This window comes from Notothenia coriiceps, unplaced genomic scaffold, assembly GCF_000735185.1.
Source record: "Notothenia coriiceps isolate Sejong01 unplaced genomic scaffold, NC01 NC01_scaffold00001443, whole genome shotgun sequence".
In the NCBI taxonomy this organism is placed as follows: domain Eukaryota; kingdom Metazoa; phylum Chordata; class Actinopteri; order Perciformes; family Nototheniidae; genus Notothenia; species Notothenia coriiceps.
Genome location: NW_011334144.1, coordinates 167,529 through 191,949, shown reverse-complemented (window position 1 = coordinate 191,949; position 24,421 = coordinate 167,529). Strand labels below are relative to the sequence as shown.

General features: G+C 42.3%; 1 protein-coding gene across 3 annotated transcripts; it reads left to right on the top strand.

The window, feature by feature from the left end:
- The first annotated feature begins 1,334 nt into the window (after positions 1-1,334).
- pals2b (protein associated with LIN7 2, MAGUK p55 family member b) lies at positions 1,335-20,739 on the top strand. Of its 3 annotated transcripts, none has more exons than XM_010789110.1 (14): positions 1,344-1,456; positions 7,392-7,454; positions 9,991-10,244; positions 13,384-13,484; positions 14,062-14,214; positions 15,881-16,033; positions 16,779-17,006; positions 17,785-17,916; positions 18,016-18,112; positions 18,386-18,454; positions 18,535-18,696; positions 18,784-18,986; positions 19,124-19,252; positions 19,729-20,739. In XM_010789110.1, exons 3-14 carry the CDS (start codon positions 10,115-10,117, stop codon positions 19,903-19,905), a joined length of 1,734 nt encoding a protein of 577 aa, XP_010787412.1. In that variant the 5' UTR covers positions 1,344-1,456; positions 7,392-7,454; positions 9,991-10,114; the 3' UTR covers positions 19,906-20,739. The 3 variants fall into 3 exon arrangements, with proteins under 3 accessions (XP_010787420.1, XP_010787412.1, XP_010787403.1); XM_010789101.1 differs by having other exon boundaries at positions 13,384-13,502; XM_010789118.1 differs by lacking the exon at positions 9,991-10,244 and having other exon boundaries at positions 1,335-1,456; positions 13,384-13,502.
- The last annotated feature ends 3,682 nt before the right edge of the window (positions 20,740-24,421 follow it).

Sequence of the window (24,421 nt, the reverse complement as noted above, 5' to 3'; positions counted from 1 at the left end):
ATGGTTGACAACATATTAAATATATAATATGGGATTCATTATTTGAGTAAACATTCTCCATTGATTGTTTTTTTAGATGCTCTCCTGACACATTTCATGCTTGATCTCATGATCAAGTTTGGACTTGCTGTGCCGCACCTTGCCTCCCAGCTGAAATCCATGACTGTATAGCAGTAATAGCTCCATGACACTGGGTAATGATGCGAGGGTACATCTTAACCTGGTCTAACAAGCATGAATGGTCCAGTAAAAGCCTAGAGTCAGAAAACATCAGTCAGTTTAAGGCTGCCAATTGATTAGCTAATGGCGCTCTCTTGTGGCCATACGGTTAAGTAGGCCTACCTACTCTGAAACTAAATGAAGGGAGAAATTGCATTTCGAAGTGCATTATTGCAATTACACGAGTGGTTAGCCTACCGCAACCTGACATCAAATCGGCCCATAGCACACAATCAAGCAGTTAAGAGGAGACACTGAAGACAGACAGACAGACAGACGGACTGCATGCAAATGAGATAATCTAAGGAATGAAAAACATTCAGAGAGGGGGAGCTTGGTAAGTTTCGGATTCATGTGACAAACATTTTACTTTCAGTAAGTAACTATTATAAAATAGTAATTGACGATAATGAACAATAATTTGAAAACATACCATGCTGTTTCATGGCTTTCCTCAGAGCTAGGCTTGGATTCACTGTGGAGATTTGATGAAAGCAGGAGAAAAATGAATGCAAACACTTAAATAAGTCTGGTAAAACTTGTAGTGGCTGCTGTGAGACCTGCATGTGTAATATAAAATGAACAGATTATGTTAAAATAAACGACTAAGTGAGTAAGCGAGCCCATTTTAACTGCTTGCTAACAGTCTCTTTAGCTAGCATTAGTTTTAGCTTGTGAATTAGTCTCGTGTGTTGGCTAGTAGGCCTAATAATATCTAGCCTCATTTATTGTCATTTTAAGGTTTTTTCTAAAGGGAGTTTTTCAAACTTTTATCAAATGCCAGTAGGTATATTAACACATGTGGCCTAGGTTTAGAGTTGTTTTGTTGTCTTTTACTTACATACTTAACTTAAAAATATGCCTATAGTTTTTTATACATACATAGCTATACTTATAAACCTACTTTAATATTATTTGTCCTAGCCTAGGCTTAATGTATTTGTTAGAACCATAGACTGTATAAAGGTTAGAACGCTAACATGTATTTATGTGAATGGACGAGTGTGTGTATGACATTGTGAAAATGCTACAATGTATTCACTTAGCGAGTGTTGTACCTTGACTGCCATTGGTCAATGCTGTCTGACGTCAGGGGAGGAGGCGGGGCGTAGCTGTTTGATTGGCGTCGTGTTCTCTGGTAGTCTGCTGCGGGACCAGGACAGACAGCTGAGGGGGGCCTGAATGTCCAACCGGGACGGTCGGTGGTCTACCGCGAACTCAAAAGCACGATTTACAGGTAAGTCACGGCTCGTGATCTTATTTGTGTTGTGAATAATTTGGATTCATTCATCCTCTTGCGTTCAAACGGGAGACAAAGACACTTTTGCCGTGTTTGAGGTGCAGTAGAGTTTGACAGAAGGGGAGGTTTGCCCCCCAATAGAGCCCGCTCTGCTGTGGGAACAGGCTTTAATCAGACAAATATCACTCTGCGTTGGGCGCCTTTTGTGGAACCTTTTCCTTTTTCCTGCATGAGGAAGGATACAGCGGATGGGTTTTAGTTGCAAGTGTGCGCACGCCACAATGGCTCGGATGGGTAACAAAAAATGGCCGCACGTGTGGTGAAATCGGTGTAAATGTACAGTTGTCTGGTCAGCCAACACGGTGCAGAGGTTTGGCACGGATCAGGCGCACGGTTCAAGCGCACGGAATCTGGCACACAGAGGTGGCCATGCGTCAGAACCGTGGCGTCGATCCATGAATGGGAAGATATGAGGAAAGAGCTGCAGGTTATAGTGCTGACAGGATGAGGAGCGGCAGCCAGTCCCGAAATGATAGACTGCAACATCTACCAGCAAAGGGTGGGCTTTAAACACAGAGACCATAACAACAGGTCACACACACCAGTACGAACATTCCTCGGATTTATTTCTCTAGAAAAACTTTGTGAACAAAGCTGTGTTTATTTTAAGTTGATACTACATTTAAAAAAAGGGGGGGGGGGGATTGGTGGTGTGGCACAGACTGGCCGACCAGAGACGCAGCCAGACGTTCCTATTGATTTTGTTGTGTCCTTCATTGAGATATATGAGTGCACCGCCTCATCATAATGCACTAACACGATGTCAGAACGACTTTGTTTGAGCGCTTAATCGAAACATGAAACCACTCGTATATCAGGATGGACTTTCAGCTCTCAATGAATCTTCTCTGCTCAGAGGGTCACTTGGCAAAGGCTTATAGTTTAGCCACATGCACGTGATGGGGGAAGCCCATGCACATACGTACATCCTTGGGGATCCTTCCTGGCAGCCAGGAACTACTAACAGAGAGCATGGGTCTTGTTGCATCTACACTAGAGTTTATGGATCTTTCTGTCTTCCTTCCAGAAACCCTAATCAGATTTGTTGAATCTAATAGCAGGAACAAAGGGAGGAAGGGAAGGAGACCTGGACAGTTTAGTACATTAGAGTAAATCTGTAGTCTCCAAGCAGTCTTTTGAGTCAGGATCCAGGATGACCTTCATTGTTCTGCTGAAGTAGCGGGAATAAGACACGAAGTTGGACTTCTCCGCCCTCATATGCATATCCCTTCCTGTCAGCAGTACGGAGGACAACACGAATTTCAAGTTAAACACATTCTTCCCAATGTTCGAACATAGTGCCTGAGAGTTGTCAGTGAGTCATACAGGGACCAAACCCAACTTTCAGAGCTTCTACTTTTCCATTATTAATAATACCCATGAAAGATGGTACAGGAAAGAGAAAGGAAGGAGTAGAGCAGGAGAGGGATAGAAAAAGGGAAAACATACAGTACACACACGTAGACAAACACTGGGGTGACTCACACTGCAAGGCTACGAAAAACACATGTATCATAGCGGTTGTTATCTACACAACTATAATCAAGCCTCCCCACAGTTAATACACAACTAACCCCATCACATTTATCATGAGCTAATTGCATCTCTGTCACTTAAGTACACAAATAAATCACTAACCTGTACAGAGAGGAACATTATCCGTGTGTAAGAATGGATGCAAGGCAAATGTTTTGGCAGTCTTTGCTGCAGCATATAGTGCTGATTCACCAGATTCCGTCCATCACCAAGGCCTTTGAGAAGTAAACCACTGCAGATCAACAATGACTTTATCCATGTTGCATATAAGACAGTTTTATTATGTGCGGAAACACCTCTCTTTTTCACCACATAAAGACAGAAATGTAGAATATGTAACTCATCTCTCGAATAAAATCCCACCGACAACAGACTAATAAGGATGAATACAACACATTTATGTGAGATAATCAGCATATGGTGAAAAGTCATCTACTGAGATTGTTTAACAGCTCAGAATCACATTCATTTAGCAGCGCACTCTAGTATAACTCTGGAGGAGAGCCATGTGTTGCCAAGATGAGCAGAGAAAAAGGCACTGGTTAAACTCATTTGAGACTAATTTCCTTGTCTCTTCCTCCCACGGCTCTTCTCAAATTTTCACCATCCAACATCAATTTTCAAATATTTTAAACTTTGCAGTCATGTTGCATCACTTCGCCTCCCCCATCCCTCCCTTATCTTTTCCTTAATACTAATGACTAGTTACCGGAGGCTGGAAAGGGAGAGAGACTGAGGAAAAGCAGGCGCAGATTATGTCAGGAGGTGCTCATTATTAAGATCACTGCATGTTCGGCGCCGAGCCATGGACGGACGGCGGTGTAATTATATCATCCCTAGCTGCGTGGAAAGCACAGACACCCCACCAGCTAGAACATCACCCAGGAGGAGAGTGAGGTCATTTACGGTGATGCAGGACATTGCAATGATGCAACAATTGATGTCTTTGTGTTGCATTGTGGTCATTTAGTTTGCAGGGTCAGGTGTAGAGCAGGGTTAATTAAGCATGAATCAGCAGAAAGGTGGCTACAACTCAACATTTACCAAAACTGAGCAGATTTATGAACTTTCTGTGACATGCTGCAATAATTTGAATAGAAAGATGACTGGCTAGAAGAAATTAAAATAATAAATATTGTGCTGATGTTAATCTGCTAAAAGGTCCATCTTGGGGTAGCTTTGTAATCCTCATACTGCAGCTGTGTTAACACATGGAGTGACCTACATAGAGCTTGTCTGGAGGCAGAGGGTGATGGGTGTGAGGCAGACATGATGGGGTTGGTTGCGGTGGGGGTTATATGAATAGCCAGTCCTTAGACACAAACATACGTCCACAAATACTCACTGCTTCCTTGAATATCGCGTGCCCCCTCGAGCACTCACTACCATGGTGGCGTAATACGGTGTGAGCAAGTTTAATTATGACCCTCTGCTACCCCTGGAGTCAGCCAATGATGTGACATCTGGGCTCCCAGGCAGGACAGAGCTCACTGGCCTCTTTTGTGATTCTCAAGTCATCGAGAGGAAGTCAGAGTGACGGCTGCTCTGAGATCAGCACAGAGCGGGGGAAAGGTTTTGTCAGGCACAGAAAAGATATGCAGAGAATATAGAGACAGATTGAATGGTAACTCCAGGAAGGATGCTCTCTGGGCTTCAGTCTGTATTTATTTGTGTGTCATGACCCCCAGTGATTTCTTGCTAGCGTGACGGAGGAATTAAAACCACAGGGCCAGCTGATGTTTGTCTGTGCTTTTTAATAGCGTGCATGTTCACACACACACACACACACACACACACACACACACACACACACACACACACACACACACACACACACACACAGGTTTACATGTGTGGACAGCATTGATGTTTTGTACAAAAACAAACCCTCTGATCCCTCCGTAATCCCGCTTCCATGAGCTGTCCATCATCTGAGTGCTTGGCAACGAGGGGGCACTCAGAGGACGTTTGTTGGCTCGTCCCTTCCAGCCAATGGCAGCTTGGATTGGAAATGACCACTTCCTGTGATTTCCCCCTCTGCCCCAAGAGAAGGACAGATAAGTGGACAGTGATGGTGATTAAAGGATATCAGGGGAGTCCTTAGTCTGGTGCATGCTGAGAGTCCAATGTGAGAAAATCGACTTGACTTTTGAGAAATTCGATTATGTGTTGTAACACAGTTTCTAGTCTTTTGGATGACATGCCATTGACATGCAAATAAGTGCAATCACAAACTCTCTAAGACTATTCCAGGAAATTCAAATTCACAGAAAGCATCTATGGAAATCTAGATATAAAAAGATTTTCATTTGGTGCACCTATTACAAGATGAACTACAGTTACCTGGCAGTTTCTTGGCACAGCGAGGCAGATTAAGAAGGTGTCTGTATTCGACGACCACTCCCACCTCTCTTTCTTCTCTGTTCCCTCTCAGCCTCCCCAAGATTTGAGAGGATTTTGCTACAACTCCCATCTAATCTTTAAGGATACCACCTTTTATCTCTCCCTCATTCTCTTGCTCCGGATGTCTCCTCTGACTCCCTCAGCGCATTTCTATTCATCGCCTAAAAGCCAGTAGTGACCCCTCCCATATTTTTCTGCTAGGGTTGTACCATTTCCGTCTCTCCTCCCTCCTTGTTCGGACCTTTGATTGTCATGGCCCGGCTTTCCCCCCCCCCTGTTGTCCGGATGATTTGCAGAGGAATTGAACCGGTAGCTTTGCCACCATTAACATTCCTCTAAGGGATATCTTTCACTTCCAATGAGCGTGCCCTGCCTGATTGTAATCTGTGTTGTGTAATGAATCGACCTCTAACTCTCTCTTCCTCTCTCTTTCTCTCATACAATAAGAGCCCAATTAGCTCCAACATGATGGGTGAAAAGACCCCAGAAAAGCTACAAGAGATTATAGCGAATCAATGATGAGTAAACATCCCCTGTGTGTCGTAATCACCTTGTAAATGTTTTGTCCCTTGGAAACAATTTTGATGTTTTATCGCGACTGTAGAGGAGCTTAGAGTCGAGGGATAAGTGGCCAATGCAAGGGACTGAGAAGATATACCAATATTATGCATTTAGATATTTAGTGGATGCCTTTATGCACTGTTTCAAGAGTTAGCAGCTAGAACCTGTGGTTTTTATAGGAACATCTAGCCATTACACTATCTCTCATTTCCTCTGGAAGAGAAAGATGGAAACAGAGGGAAATAAAAAGAGGCGAAAAGAAATGAAGCATGCCAGGGCGGTAATCTATTGCTTTGTGGCTGCCAGCAGGCATCAGTTATTTTTTTATCACACTATTTAATTGTTTTTTTTGTTGGCTTGCATTTTATTTATGCAGTTCAGCATAAATTGTTTTAGCGCTGCCAGACTCAGTTTTATGAGAGGAATTTTGTTTTAAACACCTATTTAGAGTTAGTTATGAATAGAAAACACAAGCAATAAGGAAATAACCTTTTTAACTCTGGTTTTGCACCAAATGTAAAGAGTACATTTGATTCTAACTACTTGAGCTTGACAGTTTATTATTGACTTAGTACAGTCCCCAAAGCAATCCAAACTCAGATTACTTTAATTGCTTGTTTTAAAGCATTTCCCAGTAGTCATCAGCACACATAGTTTGCTCAGATGTCGGTGAACTGCCGATGATAACATTGATCATGGTTTTGAACCTCTGTACCTCATCTGTTTTTTTAACATCCACCAATGCTTACAATATAAAAAGAGGTATCTATGATAAACCAATGTCAGCTCATAATAATGTCCCTCTAATATAGTGGTCTGGTTCTCCATGAACACACAGAAGGTGAGGATGCCTGTGTCGGTAACTGATAGTGGGAGCAGATGCTCTCTGGTAATGAATGCGTACTGCTTTGTCATTACTTTCAGAGACTCGTAGCCATTTACTATGTTGACGGCACGGTGCCAGCTGAGGATGCAGGCATCCTTGAATAGCTGAGGACAATGAACGGTTCTGGATGACTGTGCATTGCTTTCAATGAACAACGGCTTCAGTCTGCAGACAAGACTCATATCTTGCAGGAGACAAGGGTGACACAGATAGATGAAACCGATAATCCACTGGGAAAAAGAAGAGTTATTGTGTGTGTGTGTGTGTGTGTGTGTGTGTGTGTGTGTGTGTGTGTGTGTGTGTGTGTGTGTGTGTGTGTGTGTGTGTGTGTGTGTGTGTGTGTGTGAGATAAGCAACAGCATGAATCTAAATGCTCAAGCGTGTTATTGAGGAATTATGAAAACTGGTGTGCAGCCAGGAGTGCAAGTGGGACTGAATATTTGCGGATGGTCTCACTAACCCTTACATCTCTCTGTCTCCCTGCAGGTCTTCACAGTTGACTGATGAGCAGCCAGTAGGACCGGGATTAGGCTACACCGATTGGCACAGGTAAACACAACTTCCCCCCCCGCCTCTTCCTCAGTACTACTGACACACTGGAGAATTAGTTTCTGCTGGCAGACATGATTTTGTCTGTTCTGCTCTTAAAACATATTTTTAAGAAAGCAAAGAATCAGCAGTTATTTTTTGGGGGACGGGTGTCTTAATATGTCCACGAGGATTACACAGTTGACAATAGTTTCTCCTTTGCTTATATTCATCTACAACTGTGAAATATCAGTTTTATATAACAAAGATCTATTTATGCTGCACAAGCTCCTTAATTCATCCCATTTCCCGAGTTCAGGAGTCACTTTTCAGACTTTGGTGTGTCCATGAGCTTCAAGTCTTAACATGGACGCTACAAAGAGGATGTATTTTAACAATACGTTTTGTTCCAGACTTGTTGGTTTGGTTTCTGCCATCAACATTTTGCTTTCGTCCACCATGTTTCTTTTTAATAAGCACATTAAACAGGCAGGCCCTGTTCATACGTTTTGACAAATCTGACATATATTATACTGACTTTAAGCTTACATGAACTTTTCCATTCGGAACAAATGTTCTGACACAACTAGCATTACTGCCTTTGATCTTTCCCAACTATAAGTGGTAGATACATCTCTTAGTTTGGTACCATTTTTATTGTGTTGGTGGTACAGTATTTTATTTGTCAAGGGAACAGCATTCTTTCTCACACAGGCTTATATTTTAACAAACCAGTGTGCTTTCCTACATACATTTTCGTGATCAGTGATTTTCCTAAAATCTGTGTCGGTTACCTGTGTTGTTTTGTTTTTGGAGAAAACAAGTCACTTGGGTTTGTTCCTCCTCACACAGCTGCTCTGCCTCAGTTAAACTCTGTGGAAATAGGCTCTTGTTTTAAAGAGAAACAATTCAGTTGACATTGTAGGCAGAAGTCATATGAATGACCCAACAAAACGTGAACTGTTTTGAGGGTCTTATTTGACATGAAATGCACTGTAACACTGTATTGATGTCCAAAGGGAACATTTTCTTTCACACTTGTAGAGCCAGTGAAGGCCATCTCAGCAGAAAGCCCCCTTAGTGCACATTGGCAGAGCAGGCAGAGCATCAGACTGGTTGGACAGATAAGGAGAGAGAGAGATTCTGTAATCCTGCTTTCGTGGCCGGATTAAAATCCCATGGTGCTAAAATGGGGGGAGGGGTTGAATGGTCATGTTGAGGGTGGGTGGAGGGAGAGGCGGGGCGGATTAAAGCCCTCAGAGCGGCCCCTCGCACAGCTGTGTCGCTGTGGGAGTGGCCTGTTTTTGATGACTCTGGGATGGATGGTGCCTCTTCTGAAGGATCACCAAAACAAATCTGTTGAGCTTCTACCATATTAAAAAAACAAAAAAAACATGTTTTCAGTGGTTCTTCCCCGTGCTATCTGTAGATATGGTAGACGGCATATCACTTTTGTCGATAAATGTGTCAACATGCATCGCATAGATTGCTATAACCCTTAGTAAAGACATTCATTTTCCCTCAGAGGATGAATCCTAAACAATAATCCTCAAAAACACATCCACCAGAGGGAGTTCTTAATATATAGTGAAATATCTCAAAATATACTGGATAGATAGCAGTTTTTCCAATATCCGGTCCCGGTCATCACATAATATATACTCTATAAATTATTTATACCTAGCACAACTTCCAACTGAGTTTTGCTCCAGGATGTCCCCCAAAATGTAGTCTCAGACGTGCAGCCGCCCCAAATGAGCATAATCCAGTCAGCACCCAGCCAGTAAGGTAACAAGGGCACATCAGGAGGAAAGACCAAAGTAAAAATGACAGAGAAAAAAAATCTCCCATTACTCGGACACATGCTGCTTTAAGGAGGCGCTGAGCGGCTTGGTCCTGCACACGCTGAGCGTTCTGCACAGCGCTGCAGCGGGGGGGCCCGAGCCATGGAGCAGTGTGAATGAGAGGAAGAAGGGGGAAGAGAATAGGGAATGTAGGGTCAGACCCCCTTCAGTAACACTTATGTAAGATTACTTACATAATGACACATTCAACTGGTGTGTGTGTGTGTGTGTGTGTGTGTGTGTGTGTGTGTGTGTGTGTGTGTGTGTGTGTGTGTGTGTGGCGACTCGACTCGACTCAGGATGGGGAAACAAGAGGAGGGGTATTCAAGCAAGCCCTCAACAGCAGGAGAGGATTGTGGGATTATGTGTGTGTGGGACCAACGGAGGGGGGGGGTGATGGTCAGGAAGGTATTAAAGAGTGGAGGGAGGCGAGCGACAAGTATTGAACGCATGTCCACATCTGTGTGTGCCCTCCAGCTTTCTACCTCTCTCCGGCTTCTCGCCTGTCTTTCTGAACTTACATCAGTATCTTCCCTCCTTAACCCCCCCTTCATCTTCCTCCCTTCTGCATCTCCTTGTCTCTCAATATCCCCTGATCTTAATCCCACTCTATTGTCGCTCTCTTTTTGTCTCCTGCTTCTCTCATTCCTATGTCCTCAATCCTCTCTCGTTCTCTCCTCTCTCTGCCTCTTTCTGTGTTTTTGGGAGTTTAGCGGGTCAGCAGTGCCAGACAAGACGATTGGAGGAGAGACAACGTAGTTGCAGAACTGCTGGTGCTCACTAGTGGTTAGCCTTAGCGTACTTCAGGCAGCAGAGAGGAAGAAGGAGGGCTTGGCGATGGTCACAGCTATGGAGGACGCCTGTCCCAATGGGGTACGGGAAGAGGAGGAGGTGACGGCCCCGGGACAGCCTGGCGCGGAGGGGCCCCCTACAGTGCCGTCCACCCAGGGAACAGATACGTCTGGAGGTGAGGGAAAGGCGGGGTGTCACCAGGGAGGGGAGAGATTCTGCAGTCTTTGATTTTGTTTTGATTGATGAAAGGGATTAATGTAAAATGAGAAGGCGGTCGAGTTTGTCAGCTCTGTCAGAAGAACTTAAAAACATCTTCATCATTTCCCAAAGCTGTTCAATTTCAATTTTAAATTAGATGTTATTTAACACATTATTTATTGTCAATGTTAATGTTGGTTAGGTCATTTTTACATGTACTAACCTACCACTTGTTAGTGGCAAAAGCTGGACACTTCAACCATTGCTATCTATCTATTGTGTCTATCTATTACTTTTTTACAGGTTTATTCATCAATCTATTTCAAACATTTACCAATAACTTCTAGCTAATGTGAACTATTATAAACAGAAAAACTTCTTTGAAGTAACTTACTATTCCCTACTATTTCCTATTTCCAAATGCTACTATCCATCCATTAGCTTTAAGTTGTAGCTACTAGTTAGCTAGCTCCATGACTTCAGCTGAGTCAATATATAAACTTTTGCTTCTAATTTAGTTAAGCCTGTTTACAATACCACGTAGCAACTATGTGAGTCACCTTGGTTACATTCACTGCTTGCTTATTGCCCCTGGAGGCGGTTCAGTTCATAACCTTCATTACTGAAAAAATCCCATTATAATAAAAGTGTTTTTCGGTGTGGGAGACTTTTGTGTCAGCCCAGGTGCACCTCTTATTTAATTTTTAATGTGTAGCATTGAGAGAGAGAGTTAGGAATTGTTAAGCAGGGAGGCTCTGCATTGGCATTCACAGAAAACGGTGCTGGTAGGTGGACAGAGGCGGGGGTCGGAGGATAAAAGAGACTGCAGACAGAGACGGGAATTAAGAGCAGGTAAGCAGGACGATTCATGTGTAGATGAAAACACTATTGTAACCGCCAAATGCTGTAATCTCTCAGATTTTATAACTTCTTCAGGCAAGCTTTAGCAGGAGGCTCGTGGGGGGTGGTATCTCCATGCCATATTTCATGGGATTATACAGACTTCAGTTAGGAGGCTTTAGTTCATGTCTATCTCTCTCTCAGGATAGAAAAGCATCCCAGGGTTGCTTGTTAGCATGAGTAACGTACACACTAGTACACGTGGCAGAGGGGGGGGCTGTGGACGGGCTGTGGATGAGCAAACATTCCTGTGGTCGAGGACGCAGTGACACAGAGAGCTGACCTGGTGGGGAAAGGTCATCAGAAAGCATTGAAACCCAGGATACAGCTGTATGCTGTATGTGTGTGTGCTTGTTTGTGTGAATGTGTGTTTGTTTGTTTGTTTGTTTGTTTGTATGTGTGTATTTTTGTAGTCAGATGTTGGATACATCTTGGGAAAATAGGAAAACACATAATCCTCCAAATCGTATTGCGATTTTCTATAAGTGTGATTGGGTGAGTTTGAGGCTGGTGGTTTAACGCTTGTTTATGTGTTTGCACATGTGTGGATGTGTTTACTACAATTACAGCCCTACTGTATGTTTTTGTAGTTAGTGAAACATCGTGTTGGGTCCCCAGAGGAACTGAGTTAGTGCATTCCATATATGCATTCAGTTATGGATTGTGTTAAGTGTGTCATGATGTAGTAAACAAATTGGTTTATGGATACACAGGCTCAACAGTCTGCAGTTTAACTTCTCTGCCCCATTTGGCTTTCTTTAAGAGGATCATAAATATTTAAGGGCTGTTTTTGCATGGAGCCCTCTGGTTATGCAGTCTCTCTGCTCTGTGGTTATCAAGACATTGGGAGGTCTTTGCTTCATTGTGAGATAAATTGCATTTATATTTGACATATTCTACCCTGTAAGCTCCCTTCCTTCTTTCTTCATCATACAACTGTGCAACTTGGATATTAAATAAATCCATATCAAACAATAGTTGAACTGACTTCCTTTGTACTTTAAACCAGATAGTGAATAGCATTGAAAACGTTACAATTATATTTTTATGTTGTTTACAGTCTGTGGCATAGTATGTCCATACCACACACACAATAAAACACAATACACAAATCCTTTGTATGTTCTCAAACCAGCAACTAATGTGTCACCTTTTTCTATATAGGACTATATAGGTGTCTTGACTTTATAACTTGAGTCAAGGTTAAAGATGATAATCATAGGTTCATAATCACAGGGTAAATATGTTGGATATATGTGATGACTAGACATATTTACTACCCACATAAGTGTATACTGACTCAGACATGCACACACACATTCCCAGAGCTTTAAGTGTCTTAAATGGGCTTACGTGGGCTTTGAGACCTGGCATTAAGGCGTTATCTCGCTGATACCTGCAGTCACACCTCTACCTATCTCTGTTTGTGTGCACATTTAATACAAGACTCAACAAAGTAGGAATATTTCTCAGAAATCAACCTATACACATTTTATGTAGGTCCATGTGGGAGTTTTATCACTGGACTTTTAATGCTGTTGTGGTTATTGTGAACAGACCTGACGCAATGATTCTCCAGATGGAGCTTTATTTTGATATATTTGTGGGGGGGGGAGGGAGGCTGTGTAGCAACAACATCTCAAGGGCATGATATAATTAAGATATATTTGTATTATATTTCTCTTGTAATTTAAAACATTTTCGTGTAGATTAGCAATAATTGAGTAACATTGGAGCTGCAACAATACGGACTAATTACTAAATCAATAAAAATAAAAATATTCACCAGCTTTTTAGTTAATAGATTGCTTTTTAATATAAAAATAGCAGAAAATGCTGATTTCAGCCTCTCAATGAAGAGATATCCTGCTTTTTCTCTGTTGTATATCATATAAAACAAGACATTTAAAAACATCAACTTGGACTGTGACAAACTGGGATGGATATGTTTCTCTATTCTCTGACATTTTATAACCCAAACTACTAATCAAGGAAGTAATCTGCAGGTTAATGGATAACGAAATCATGTTAAGTTGCTGGCCTAAGTAACGTAAAAGTTAGAGGTTGGTTCTGATATTATTACGCCTCTGTTTACTTCTCTCTCTTATCTTATGTGTGTGTGTGTTTATGCTTGTATGACTTTCACTAACTCTCCTTATCTGTGTTTCTCTTTGTCTATGTCTCTATTTTCCTTATCTCTCCACCCGTCTATCCAGCCATGCAGCAGGTGTCGGATCATCCTCGGGAGCTGCCCACCTCCACGGGCGCCAAAGACATCGACCTTCTCTTCCTGCGCGGCATCATGGAAAGTCCCACTGTACGTCTCCTGGCTCAGGTAGCACACACACATAGCTCGGGGGGAGTAGACTAACCGCTTGCCACCTCCGAGCTCCCCCCCCCCCCCCCCCATAACACACTCTGCTCCCACCAGTGCTTTGCTTGCTGTGCTGAAGTACTGTAAGGCTTTGACTAACAGAGTGCTCCTGCGTCTGCACTAATGCATTTATACTGTCTTTGCCTTTTTGACAGTGCATGTGTTTGCAAGACCTCTACACACACACACACACACACACACACACACACACACACACACACACACACACACACACACACACACACACACACACACACACACACACACCATTTGATCGAACACATCACTGATGTATACCAATTAGCTCAGTTAGAGGATAGGCTAATGTTGTTTTCTGCCATTTTATATCAAAAAAGGACCTTTGACTTTTAACATTGTAACACAGTCAGCTATTACCTGTATGTAGAATCCAAAATCACAAATTCAGACAATTACTATCCTAACACACAAAGTTACAAAGAGAGCAAAAATAAAAAAGCTCTTGAGATCTCTCCTCCCTAAGCCTGTCTCTCTCCCCCAGGCTCACGAGCAGCTAGAGGAAGTGAAGCTGGAGGCGGTGCAGGACAACAATGTGGAGCTGGTGACGGATATCTTGGGAGAGATAAACAATCTCAAGTTGCAAGACAACAGTGCGGCCGAACTGTCCAGGATCCTCCAGGAGCCACACTTCCAGGTGAGGCAGAGCCAAACACTTGATCTTGTGCACGAGGGTTAAAGTAAAACAGACATTATCACATAATGCATGTGGTATATCCTGCTTGTGGAGTATTGACTCAGTTTTGGGAAGTTATATGACATTTGAAACCCATTGGTAGACAATACTTTTGCAACCTTTTTGCATTTCACACCTCACAAAGGTTTTTCAAGTTATTTTCTTGGAGCTAAATGCCATAATTACAGATAGGTTTTGATATTTTTTATCAAGAAATGTATAGTACATTAAACATTATCTCAGCCTGGAGTTGTAATGTTTTGACTGCAGTTATAGTAGCACGGGGGTGTTTTCTGTACCTTCCTTATGCATCAATAGAACATTAACCCTTATCGTCGGACCTACCAGCGGCTTTACACAGGCTCGACTAATAGGAGTTAGACTTCTGAGCCAAGCGAAGCCTCTGAGCCAATCAGAGCCCTTTGTGCTGTAAGCTGAAGGATAAGCCCCTGTTGACCTACTGAGTGAGAGGGAGGGAGGGAGAGACGGGTTAGGAAGAAAAAGAGGAAATGAGGGAAACAGATATCACATCAAATATTGAATTTGACTACAGAGATTTCACCAATACATTTCCTGTTTGACTATCTGTTTTAAAAAAGCTGTTGGTAGCATCTCAAAAGACAGGCTTGTATGTCAGTTGGACGATGGATACAGAGGGACAGTCAGCAAACCAAGAATTATATGAGTTAAATGTTTGTGGTAATCCATATTTGGGATTTGAGCCATTAGATGATTAGTTTTTGCCAACATTTAGGCACATCTTGGACTACCTCATTAAGTGTTTTAACAGATTGATGTTCATGTCTATTTTTTTTGCAAAATCAAGCCCAGAACACCATAAAACAAACAGATGCCGCAGCAATGCAAAGTAGATAATTACCATATGTTGTTAAAAGCCTTTTTCACTGTCTGTCCCTGAGATGACTTTGTTACTGCATTTAGCCTGCGTCACTGATCCACCATCTTCTACAATTTTTAACTTTGTAACATCAAGTAGTGGTTTTGTTGATTCAGCATTCCAGGAAGCTAATGTAACTTTCATTAAACACTAAACTGTGGCCACTAGTTACATTTACAGGGCCATGCACATAGCGTCACGGTAGCAAACATTGAAAATAAGTCAGTACTTTGTCTCAGTAATTGTACTTGCACAGGAATATTCTTCTAATATGTGTCGTACCAGACCTATTATTGTTATAGCAGCTAAACCATTGAATATATTAAGTTAACAAGGCTGCCATTTTTTATTTATAAGACTAGAATATGCTTTTTCGTTAACCATAAATCTAGAACAAACTCCCTTAAAGCTGTAACTCTTAGCTGTTTTACATGTAATCCTCTGTTTGCGGCTGCCTTTTACTAAACAAAATAATTATAATTTCCTACATTGCACTATAACCTTGCATTTTTTATTGTAGGTTGTTTTCATTTTCAATTCCCCCTGGCTCTTTAATTGTATCTGAATGTCCTGTTTTATTTGCACTTTGTCCCAAAGCCTTTTATGTTTTATGTTAAGTGCTTTGAATTGCCTTGTTGTGTGTGCTATATAAATAAAAAAATATGTCCTTCCTTTGCCTTCCTCTTTCATCATTTCCCTTCTAAATTACTTCTCCTCTCTTTTTTTCAGTCTCTACTGGAGGCACACGACATGGTGGCTTCTAAGTGCTACGAAGTCCCGCCCCCGACCGACATGACCAATGATGCGGCAGTGAACAACGCGCTGATGCAGGCCGACGCTGTGCGCATGATTGGCATCCGAAAGAAGGCCGGAGAGCCACTGGTGTGTGTGTGTGTGTGTGTGTGTGTGTGTGTGTGTGTGTGTGTGTGTGTGTGTGTGTGTGTGTGTGTGTGTGTGTGTGTGTGTGTGTGTGTGTGTGTGTGTGTGTGTGTGTGTGTGTGTGTACTGCTAGAGAGGAGTAATCCAGTACATGAATGACCAAGTAAATCACTAAGGAGATGTGTAGATAGTCAGAACAGTAGGATTTGGAAAAAATGACTTGCTACGATTACAGAGGGAAACTTGAAAAGAAAGATGGACACCATTGGTGGAGGTAATAGGAGGAAACCGGGATTAATAATGGAAGGATTATAAAGACTGCATTAAAAAAGAAGGAACTAGACTGTGTGACACCCCAAAATAATATAATATTGGTTCTTTAAAATTAGGAATTTTTATTTTTGAAATATTCTGGTACATGGATATCATATTATAATATTTAATATGTAGGATGACCTTATATATAACCCCATTTTTTATTGAATTTTTTATTCCTGTGTTATTTACTATCTCAGTGTTATTATTAATTTTATTTCTATAAGTTTAGTTTTTCATGTTGAATTTCTTGGATTTGAGACTCCTTCTTAAAGAAACTGTTCATCTAAATTGGAATACTAATGGATATAAAGGGCAATGTGAGAAAATCACTCGTAAAGAATAAGTTTAAAGAATAAAAGAACAGTAGGATTGTGGGTGAACGTGTGAATTCGGGTGTGCTAAAATCAGATATCTATCTCCTCCCTCTCAGGGCGTGACATTTCGTGTGGAGAAAGACGACCTTGTCATCGCTCGAATCCTTCACGGGGGCATGATTGACAGGCAGGGTCTCCTCCATGTGGGCGACATCATAAAGGAAGTGAACGGGAAGGACGTCGGCAACAACCCCACGGAGCTGCAGGAGATGCTCAAAGACTGCAGCGGAGGAATCACGCTGAAAATACTCCCGAGCTACCGAGACGCTCCCGCCGCCCCGCAGGTAAACACACCGATGAGATGCTAATTTAAACGCAAGCACGGGCCACTTATGTAATGAGGGGCAGATGTTGGGCAGTGGTTCAAAGTTGGTGATCCATCCTTCGGCCCTCCCACAATCCCCTGCGCAGGAATGTGAACCCTGGGATCCCTATTAATAACACTCCACATGCTATCTGGGTCACACTAGCTGCCTCTGTCTCCTGCACACACACACACACATGCTTCCTGTAATCTCATGCTCCCCCACGTGGAAAGTACAGTAGTATATGGTAGTTTTAGATGTTTCCCCTCATGCGTGCAAATCTTTTGACTAGGTATGGAGGTTGAGTGAAGAAAAGAAAAGCAGCTTTGCATCCCGAACACAACAGTTTGGAAGTGCTTTGTAAATTGAACGGAGAGCAGTAAAACTGAATGAGACATAATGCAGAATCACATTCTGCTGCACAGTATATTTCACCGGCTTGTTTTATTGCTTCCTCTGGCTGCTTGTTTAATCGAATACATCAGCCAGAGCACTTACCCTTCCTGGCAAAGCCTCTGCTGTGGCGCAGCGTGAACAGCTGTGTCAGTGCAGTGTGGGACGTCAGACATAATGTGTGTGAATGAGCCGATGGTACTGTGTCAGTGTGTGAGACAGCATGCTGAGCCTGAATCTGTGTTTTTGTACTTTTTATGTAAGACTCATCGCTTAATCCAGAAGCATTTTGTTATTCTAAGCAAGCCAATAAATATGAATTAAATCGCGCAAAGACTCAAAACTGTGCATGTGTTCTCCACAGGTGTACGTGCGGCCATACTTCGACTACAGCCCACTAAGTGACAACCTGACCCCTTGCAGAGAGGCGGGGATGGCCTTCAAGAAAGGGGACATTCTTCAGATTGTCAACAGAGAGGATCCCAACTGGTGGCAGGTGAGCTTTCCTCCATCTCCTCTGTGTGTCCATCATTTACTTTAACGAGACATAAAGATTTAAAGAATTAACCATGATCTGATCTTTCCTTTTTGCCAGGCGTGCCATGTGATCGCTGGGGCTACAGGACTGATACCCAGTCAGTTCTTGGAAGAGAAGAGGAAAGCTTTTGTCCCCCGAGACTTTGATGGGTCAGGTATGTTCGTGTGTGCGTCTTTAATACACTACTTTGCTTTCGTTAGAGCTGAGACATCCACACTTCCTGTTTCTCTCTTTAAAAATCCTGATGTTGAAATGATGGATTGGCCTAAAGACTGTGAATGTCACTTCTTTATTGCTTTTACCACTAAAAACGGATTCATGGCAATTGAGTAGGCAATGTTTCAAACACTTAATGATCCAAGACTGCCCCCTTCTGGCCACATGCTGTTATAGCATAGACATAAAACTGCATACTTTGTTTTTGTAGGGATCCTTTGTGGAACCATAGCTGGAAAAAAGAAAAAGAAGATGATGTACCTGACAGCCAAGAATGCAGGTAAGGAGCTGTTTTTTGCTATCTTACATCTTAAGTATCTTTTATTAAATTGGCTTATAATTGTGCCTGTGTTTCAACAGAGTTTGACAGACACGAGCTGCAGATCTATGAAGAGGTGGCGAAGGTGCCAGCTTTCCAGAGGAAGACGCTAGTTCTGATTGGTGCTCAGGGCGTGGGCCGGCGCAGCCTAAAGAACCGGCTGATGGTCCTCCAACCCACACGCTTCGGCACCACTATGCCATGTAAGTCCTGACTTTGGTCTTTCTCTTAATTTGGTAACACAAAGAAACCTTTAACTGATCTTTACATTTAACTGGGCTTTTTCTTAGTCACTTCAAGGCGGCCACGTGACGATGAGCTGGACGGCAACTCTTACCACTTCACCACAAGGACAGAGATGGAGGGGGAAGTGAAAGCCGGTCGGTTCCTGGAGCATGGCGAGTACGACGGGAACCTGTACGGCACCAAGATCGAGTCCATCCACGAGGTGGTGGGCACGGGACGCACCTGCATCCTGGACGTCAACCCACAGGTAAGAGGAGGTTTGATTAAAAAGTGTTGAGGGTCCTTTCAGAGAGAACATTTGGCAGCATTATCATTGTAGTGAGCTTTAAAACTAAATATTGTCGTGTTACATAATTCCTTTTTGAACTTTGTGTGCCTCCCCAGGCTCTGAAGGTGCTGAAAACAGCGGAGTTCATGCCTTACGTGGTGTTCATTGCAGCGCCAGATTTTGATACTCTCAAGGCGATGCACAAAGCTGTGGTGGACGCAGGCATCACCACTAAGCAACTCACAGTAGGTTAACAACTCCCATGCACATCATCACTACTTTACCCACACTGAGCCAGCATAAATAACTCAAAACAGCCCTGTGAAAGCATGATTTATACATTTAATCACCCGTACCCCCGGTTAGGGTGTGATTAGGTGAGAGCGTATTCACAGACAAAGTCCTTGCCTGTGTGTCAGCCATGGTCTTTGAACACTAGAGTAAAGCACGTTATCATACACAAAATGGATGCTTTGATTTAGCGCTATGCAGTGTTGGAGACTATCACATAACCCGGTTCTTGTAACAATTCCTTATCATTTATTTATATTTTCTGACAGAAAAACATTGTAGTCATTGTTATGTGAAGTTTGTCTGTCTCCCAAACAATAACCCCCCCCCCCTAAAATGTGGACGATTTACAAATTGATGTCAAAGAAGCGACAATCTCATAAAAGAGAGCTTTTAGCGCTGATCTCTCCACCACTGACCTGTGTTGCAGGATGTGGACCTGAGGAAGACGGTGGATGAGAGCGCGCGGATCCAGAGGGCGTACAGCCACTACTTCGACCTGACCATCGCCAACGACAACCTGGACAAGGCCTTCGAGGCGTTACAGGCCGATGTAGACAAACTGTGCAGTGAACCCCAGTGGGTTCCGGTGAACTGGGTGTACTGAGGAGGGTCGCACTGATCCCCCCCCCAGCCAGCATGTCTGTGACCACAAGGCCAAAGAAGAGCAGCAGAGGGCACAGATACCTCTGCAAAATAACATAAATAATCATTTAAAAAAAATGTACTGCTCTTTCTCCTCTTGGGCCTGCACGCTGTGCAACTTTTTTTCTACTCAAAACTCAAAGGGAAAGAGTGCTTATTTATTTTATAACTTTTTATGAAAGATCTTTCTATTCAATGTGGAATTTCATTGAGAATGAAACAAAAAAATCTGGTCACGCACTAACTCGGGCCATATTTTTGCATTAATTTATTGTTGTAGTTACATGTCAAGTTATTTTGTAGGCATTACCCTTGGTTTCATTCGTCAAGGAAATCCGGGATTTATGATCACCGTCTGACCTCCAGTGTGAAGACAAGGAAGCAGTCGTCGTCCAGGAAACCTGTCACACATCGTTACCCTGCCTGAGAGACCTGTGTAACCGTTTTATTTTTACGTCCAAACCACTTAATCCTTTAGTGTTTTTATGTAGCTGGTCCTAACTCTTCTGTCAGTGTCCTCCACAGGATCAACTGGGCAGAAAGAAGGTTAAGAGGCCTGTTTACGCACAACTCCTCACACTTCATGATGCAAGATCAAACTGTCTGTCGATACATTTTGTTAGTTTTGTTTTCATATACTAGTTTTTCATCAGTATGGTGATTTATACTTGTAGATTGTTATGTTTTTAATTCTCCTGTTGTCAGCCTGTCGGACCATCTACATCAGGGGTGTCAAACTCAATTTCATCGAGGGCCACATCAGCATTATGGTTACACTCAAAGGGCCGGTTGTAACTTTAAGACTTTATAAATATACATATATAAATAATAATGTATTATATTACATGATTGCCTCTGCATTGGATTATTATCCGATAGGGTAATAACTTCATAATTAACTACGTCTGAAAGCAGAAGTCTAGGGCAAATAATTGCAAGTCTCTTCAGTGAGAATGTCACAAAATGATTTAAAAAGAAAAGCCAAATTCCCAAAAAAAATGTGATATTTTTGAAAAAAAAGTAACATTTTGAAGAAAAAGACAAATTCTGAGGAAAAAAAAGGCATATCTGAGATGCATTGTGGGAAATGTAGTTTATGGGCAACGTGCTTCTGTAAATCGCCATGTAACCGTATAACAAACATATTATAAGCTTTGCAAGCTCTTGCAAGCTCTTGTGGAGCCACATAAAATGAAGTCAAGGGCCGGATTTGGCCCCCGGGCCTTGAGTTTCACACCCCTGATCTACATTGTCATCTTTGCTGTCATAAGCCAATTTGTTAATGTTTTATATCTGTGAATGTGGAAACCCTCCTCATGGTCCTACTTTAAAGTGTTGCAGTATGCCAAAGTCCTGATCATACTCCAAATAAAGTTTGAAATGCACTGTTGTTAAATGTGACTGGTAATTCAACTAATAGGTTATAATTTGACAAGACGGTAAAAGCATCTACAAAAGAGAAAAACTAGCACTATTCTTTTTAATAGGGCACTTCACCCCGGATTGCCCACAGTATTGAGCTTTGGATAAAAACAAGTAACATGTCATATCATCTGATAAATGTTACTTGTCAAGTTAGAGACACTGCCTTTAATCTACACATTAGCATACGTGAAATCTCTTCATTTTAACTAAAATAAATGGTGACAGACAATTGTACCGTGCATGAAAAATGGTTAATGTTTGGTAAAAATGTAGTTTTGAGAGTCAAAAGTGCAACTTGACTATAAATTATAAAACAGCCATTTGCAATTTTCCATTGGTATTTGTTAATATTCAGCCCTTTAAAGTCTCAAAGAATATTATATTTAGTCTTGTTAAAAAAGGTTCAGTAAATGGGAAAATGTAATTAGTTAATTATGCTTTGCTTAATTTAGCTGTTTTTGGTTTGTGCATGGCTGACAGACACATCGTTAGTGTGATGAGAAACACCTGTGAAAAAGGCTTATATTGCATTTCAATGATAAGTCATTCAATCCGAGCATACACATATCAAATGATTAAACAGACAAGTCACATCAGGAATTTTCTTTAAACATTTTTATTAATTAACGCAACTTACAGTCAAGCCAAATAGTGAACTATATTAAGTGATACGTATTCACATTATGTCCTAACAGGGTTTACAGCATATCTTGTGTTCTGTAAGCATAAATTGTTAACAAAAATAAGGAAAAGTAAAATAGAAATCAAAGCTTATACCTTTTACAACAACAAGAAACCAGGAGCTTAGCAGTAGATGTGAACAAATTAAAATCAGCAACATAAAAGACCCCAACCAGAACAGGAATGACAGCAAATTCAGTTTTGGCATGTCGTGGTTTAAATAAGGGAGGAGAAAGAGATAGAAAATAAACAACTCAAAACGAGCTCAGAATAACACAAATGAAGGGAGGTTTGAATTCACACAGCTGTGCAGCGCTGCCTGCGCCAAGAGACTTTGGTCACTTTGCTTCTCCATCATGGCTTACAATGAAAATTAAAAAAAAGGTATAAAATGAACATGGCCAATGAGGGGGAAAAACGAGAAGAATGGAGTGTCCTGGAATCTACGCATGAATGAATAGGGCAATACATTTTTATATTTGTTAAAAGAAACTACAGATTGTCCTCTGTCTTTCTTCAATGAGCGAGAAAATGTTTTGCATTCCACTACAACTCCAGGACAGCCCCTACATTCATAGGAGGTAGATAACAATGACGCAAACTCTTCAAGAAACGTGTCTGAACGGGAATCGAGCTCTCTGTCAAGTCTGTGAATTTGTAGTGCATAATTTGTTCAACTTTTAAGCCAAATAGGAACCTCACGAGTAGATCTAAGGCTATTTTTAAGACAAAGGTGCAGAAGGGGGAGGTTTGGGACGGGGACACAGTCAGCAGATTCAGCCCTTTTTCACCACAATACCTGAGTCAACAGTCGTGTCAAACCACAGAGCCTCGCAGGACGCTTGGTGTGCGCTTTCCTCAACTAAACCCCATTTTTTTTTTGGCTACACATAAAAACAAAAAGACAGAGCACAGAAATATGATGTGGCTACAAGTGAGATTATGAGATTTGCGTAGAAATTGCATAAATGACACGTTATCATTTGGCCACTAACATACTCTTTTGTTTCAAGAGAATCAGATTGACTGGTTGTGGCGTGGGCACAGCCTGTCGTGACATTCAAACTTCCCAAAAGGGGGAACAAATTAAAATGTTATTGGACAATATGAAGTACACTACTGAAAAAAAGTCAATGCAGCATATATCAAGCTCATGAGGTACTCCATGAATATATATAGATATATTAGGGCCGGGACTTTAACGCGTTAATTAAGATTAATTAATTACACAAAAATTAACGCGTTAAAAAAATTAACGCATTTTAATCGCACTTATTTTTGTACCGCGGAACGTTTCTCACTGGATGAGTTTCAGGGGTACCGATTATACTGGAGCACCAACTAACGTTCATGACTTCAGACAACAACAAACCACAGTGAACAATAGTCGAACGAAGAAGCTGATGAGACCGCTTTGGTTGGCCCCGTGGATGGGACATTTTGTTTTAAAAAACGGACGGATGGAAGCGTCGATAAGAGCAAGGTTGTTTGCAAATTATGCAAAAAGGAATTTGCATATCACCGCAGCACATCAAGCCTCAAGTATCACCTCAATGCAAAACCTATAGCAGCTAGCGTGGAAGCTAGCGTGGACGTTAGCCCGACTCGGAGTACAAGGACCCACACCCAATTCGCGTTGATCAAACAGTGGCCTATGCAACAGAGAGATTTTATTTTTCATCAGGATATTGGAAGAATAGGAGGGATTGAGGTCAATCACTGGCACTTTTTTATTTTATTTTAAATGGTACAGTACACTTGTACGGTCCCGCCGAGAGATAGGAGTCAGAGGCGCGGTGGCAATGATGGTGTAAAAAGGGTACTTTATTTACAGAGCTGGAAAGGACTGTTTTCGGATTGCAGTCCGGGAAGAAAAGAGAGAAGGGCCAGGAGGGGCACACAATATATCTATATAGTCAGACACATACATGTTCGTGCGGAAACAATACCCCAAAACTGTAATTCCATGTGTGAATTATGTACAGCCAGTGTTATTTAATAGGTTGGTCCCACCACAGCCCCCCAGATTTTTCAAACCATGGCAAAATCTTGCTTTCCGGGAAGGAAGCACATACGGGGTGAGAGGGTGATGTTTGCAGGTCGAGGGACGGGGCCATTGGAAGAGCCATCGGGAAGGGGCAGTCAGGATGGCTGAGGGTAGGGGCCCCAACAGAGGGCGAGGGCATCCCAGCCGGGGTGGGGGGCGAGGCCGGACGGGCTGTCGAAAGGGGCCGGCAGACCAGAGGGTAGGGCCCCAACAAGGACGAGGGCGTCCCCACCGGGGGTGGAGTGGGCCGGAACGGCCGGCGCAGGCGCCGTGAGCGAATGAAGTCCTACGCCAGTCGGTGAAAGCCGGGTCGCCGAGCCGCGAC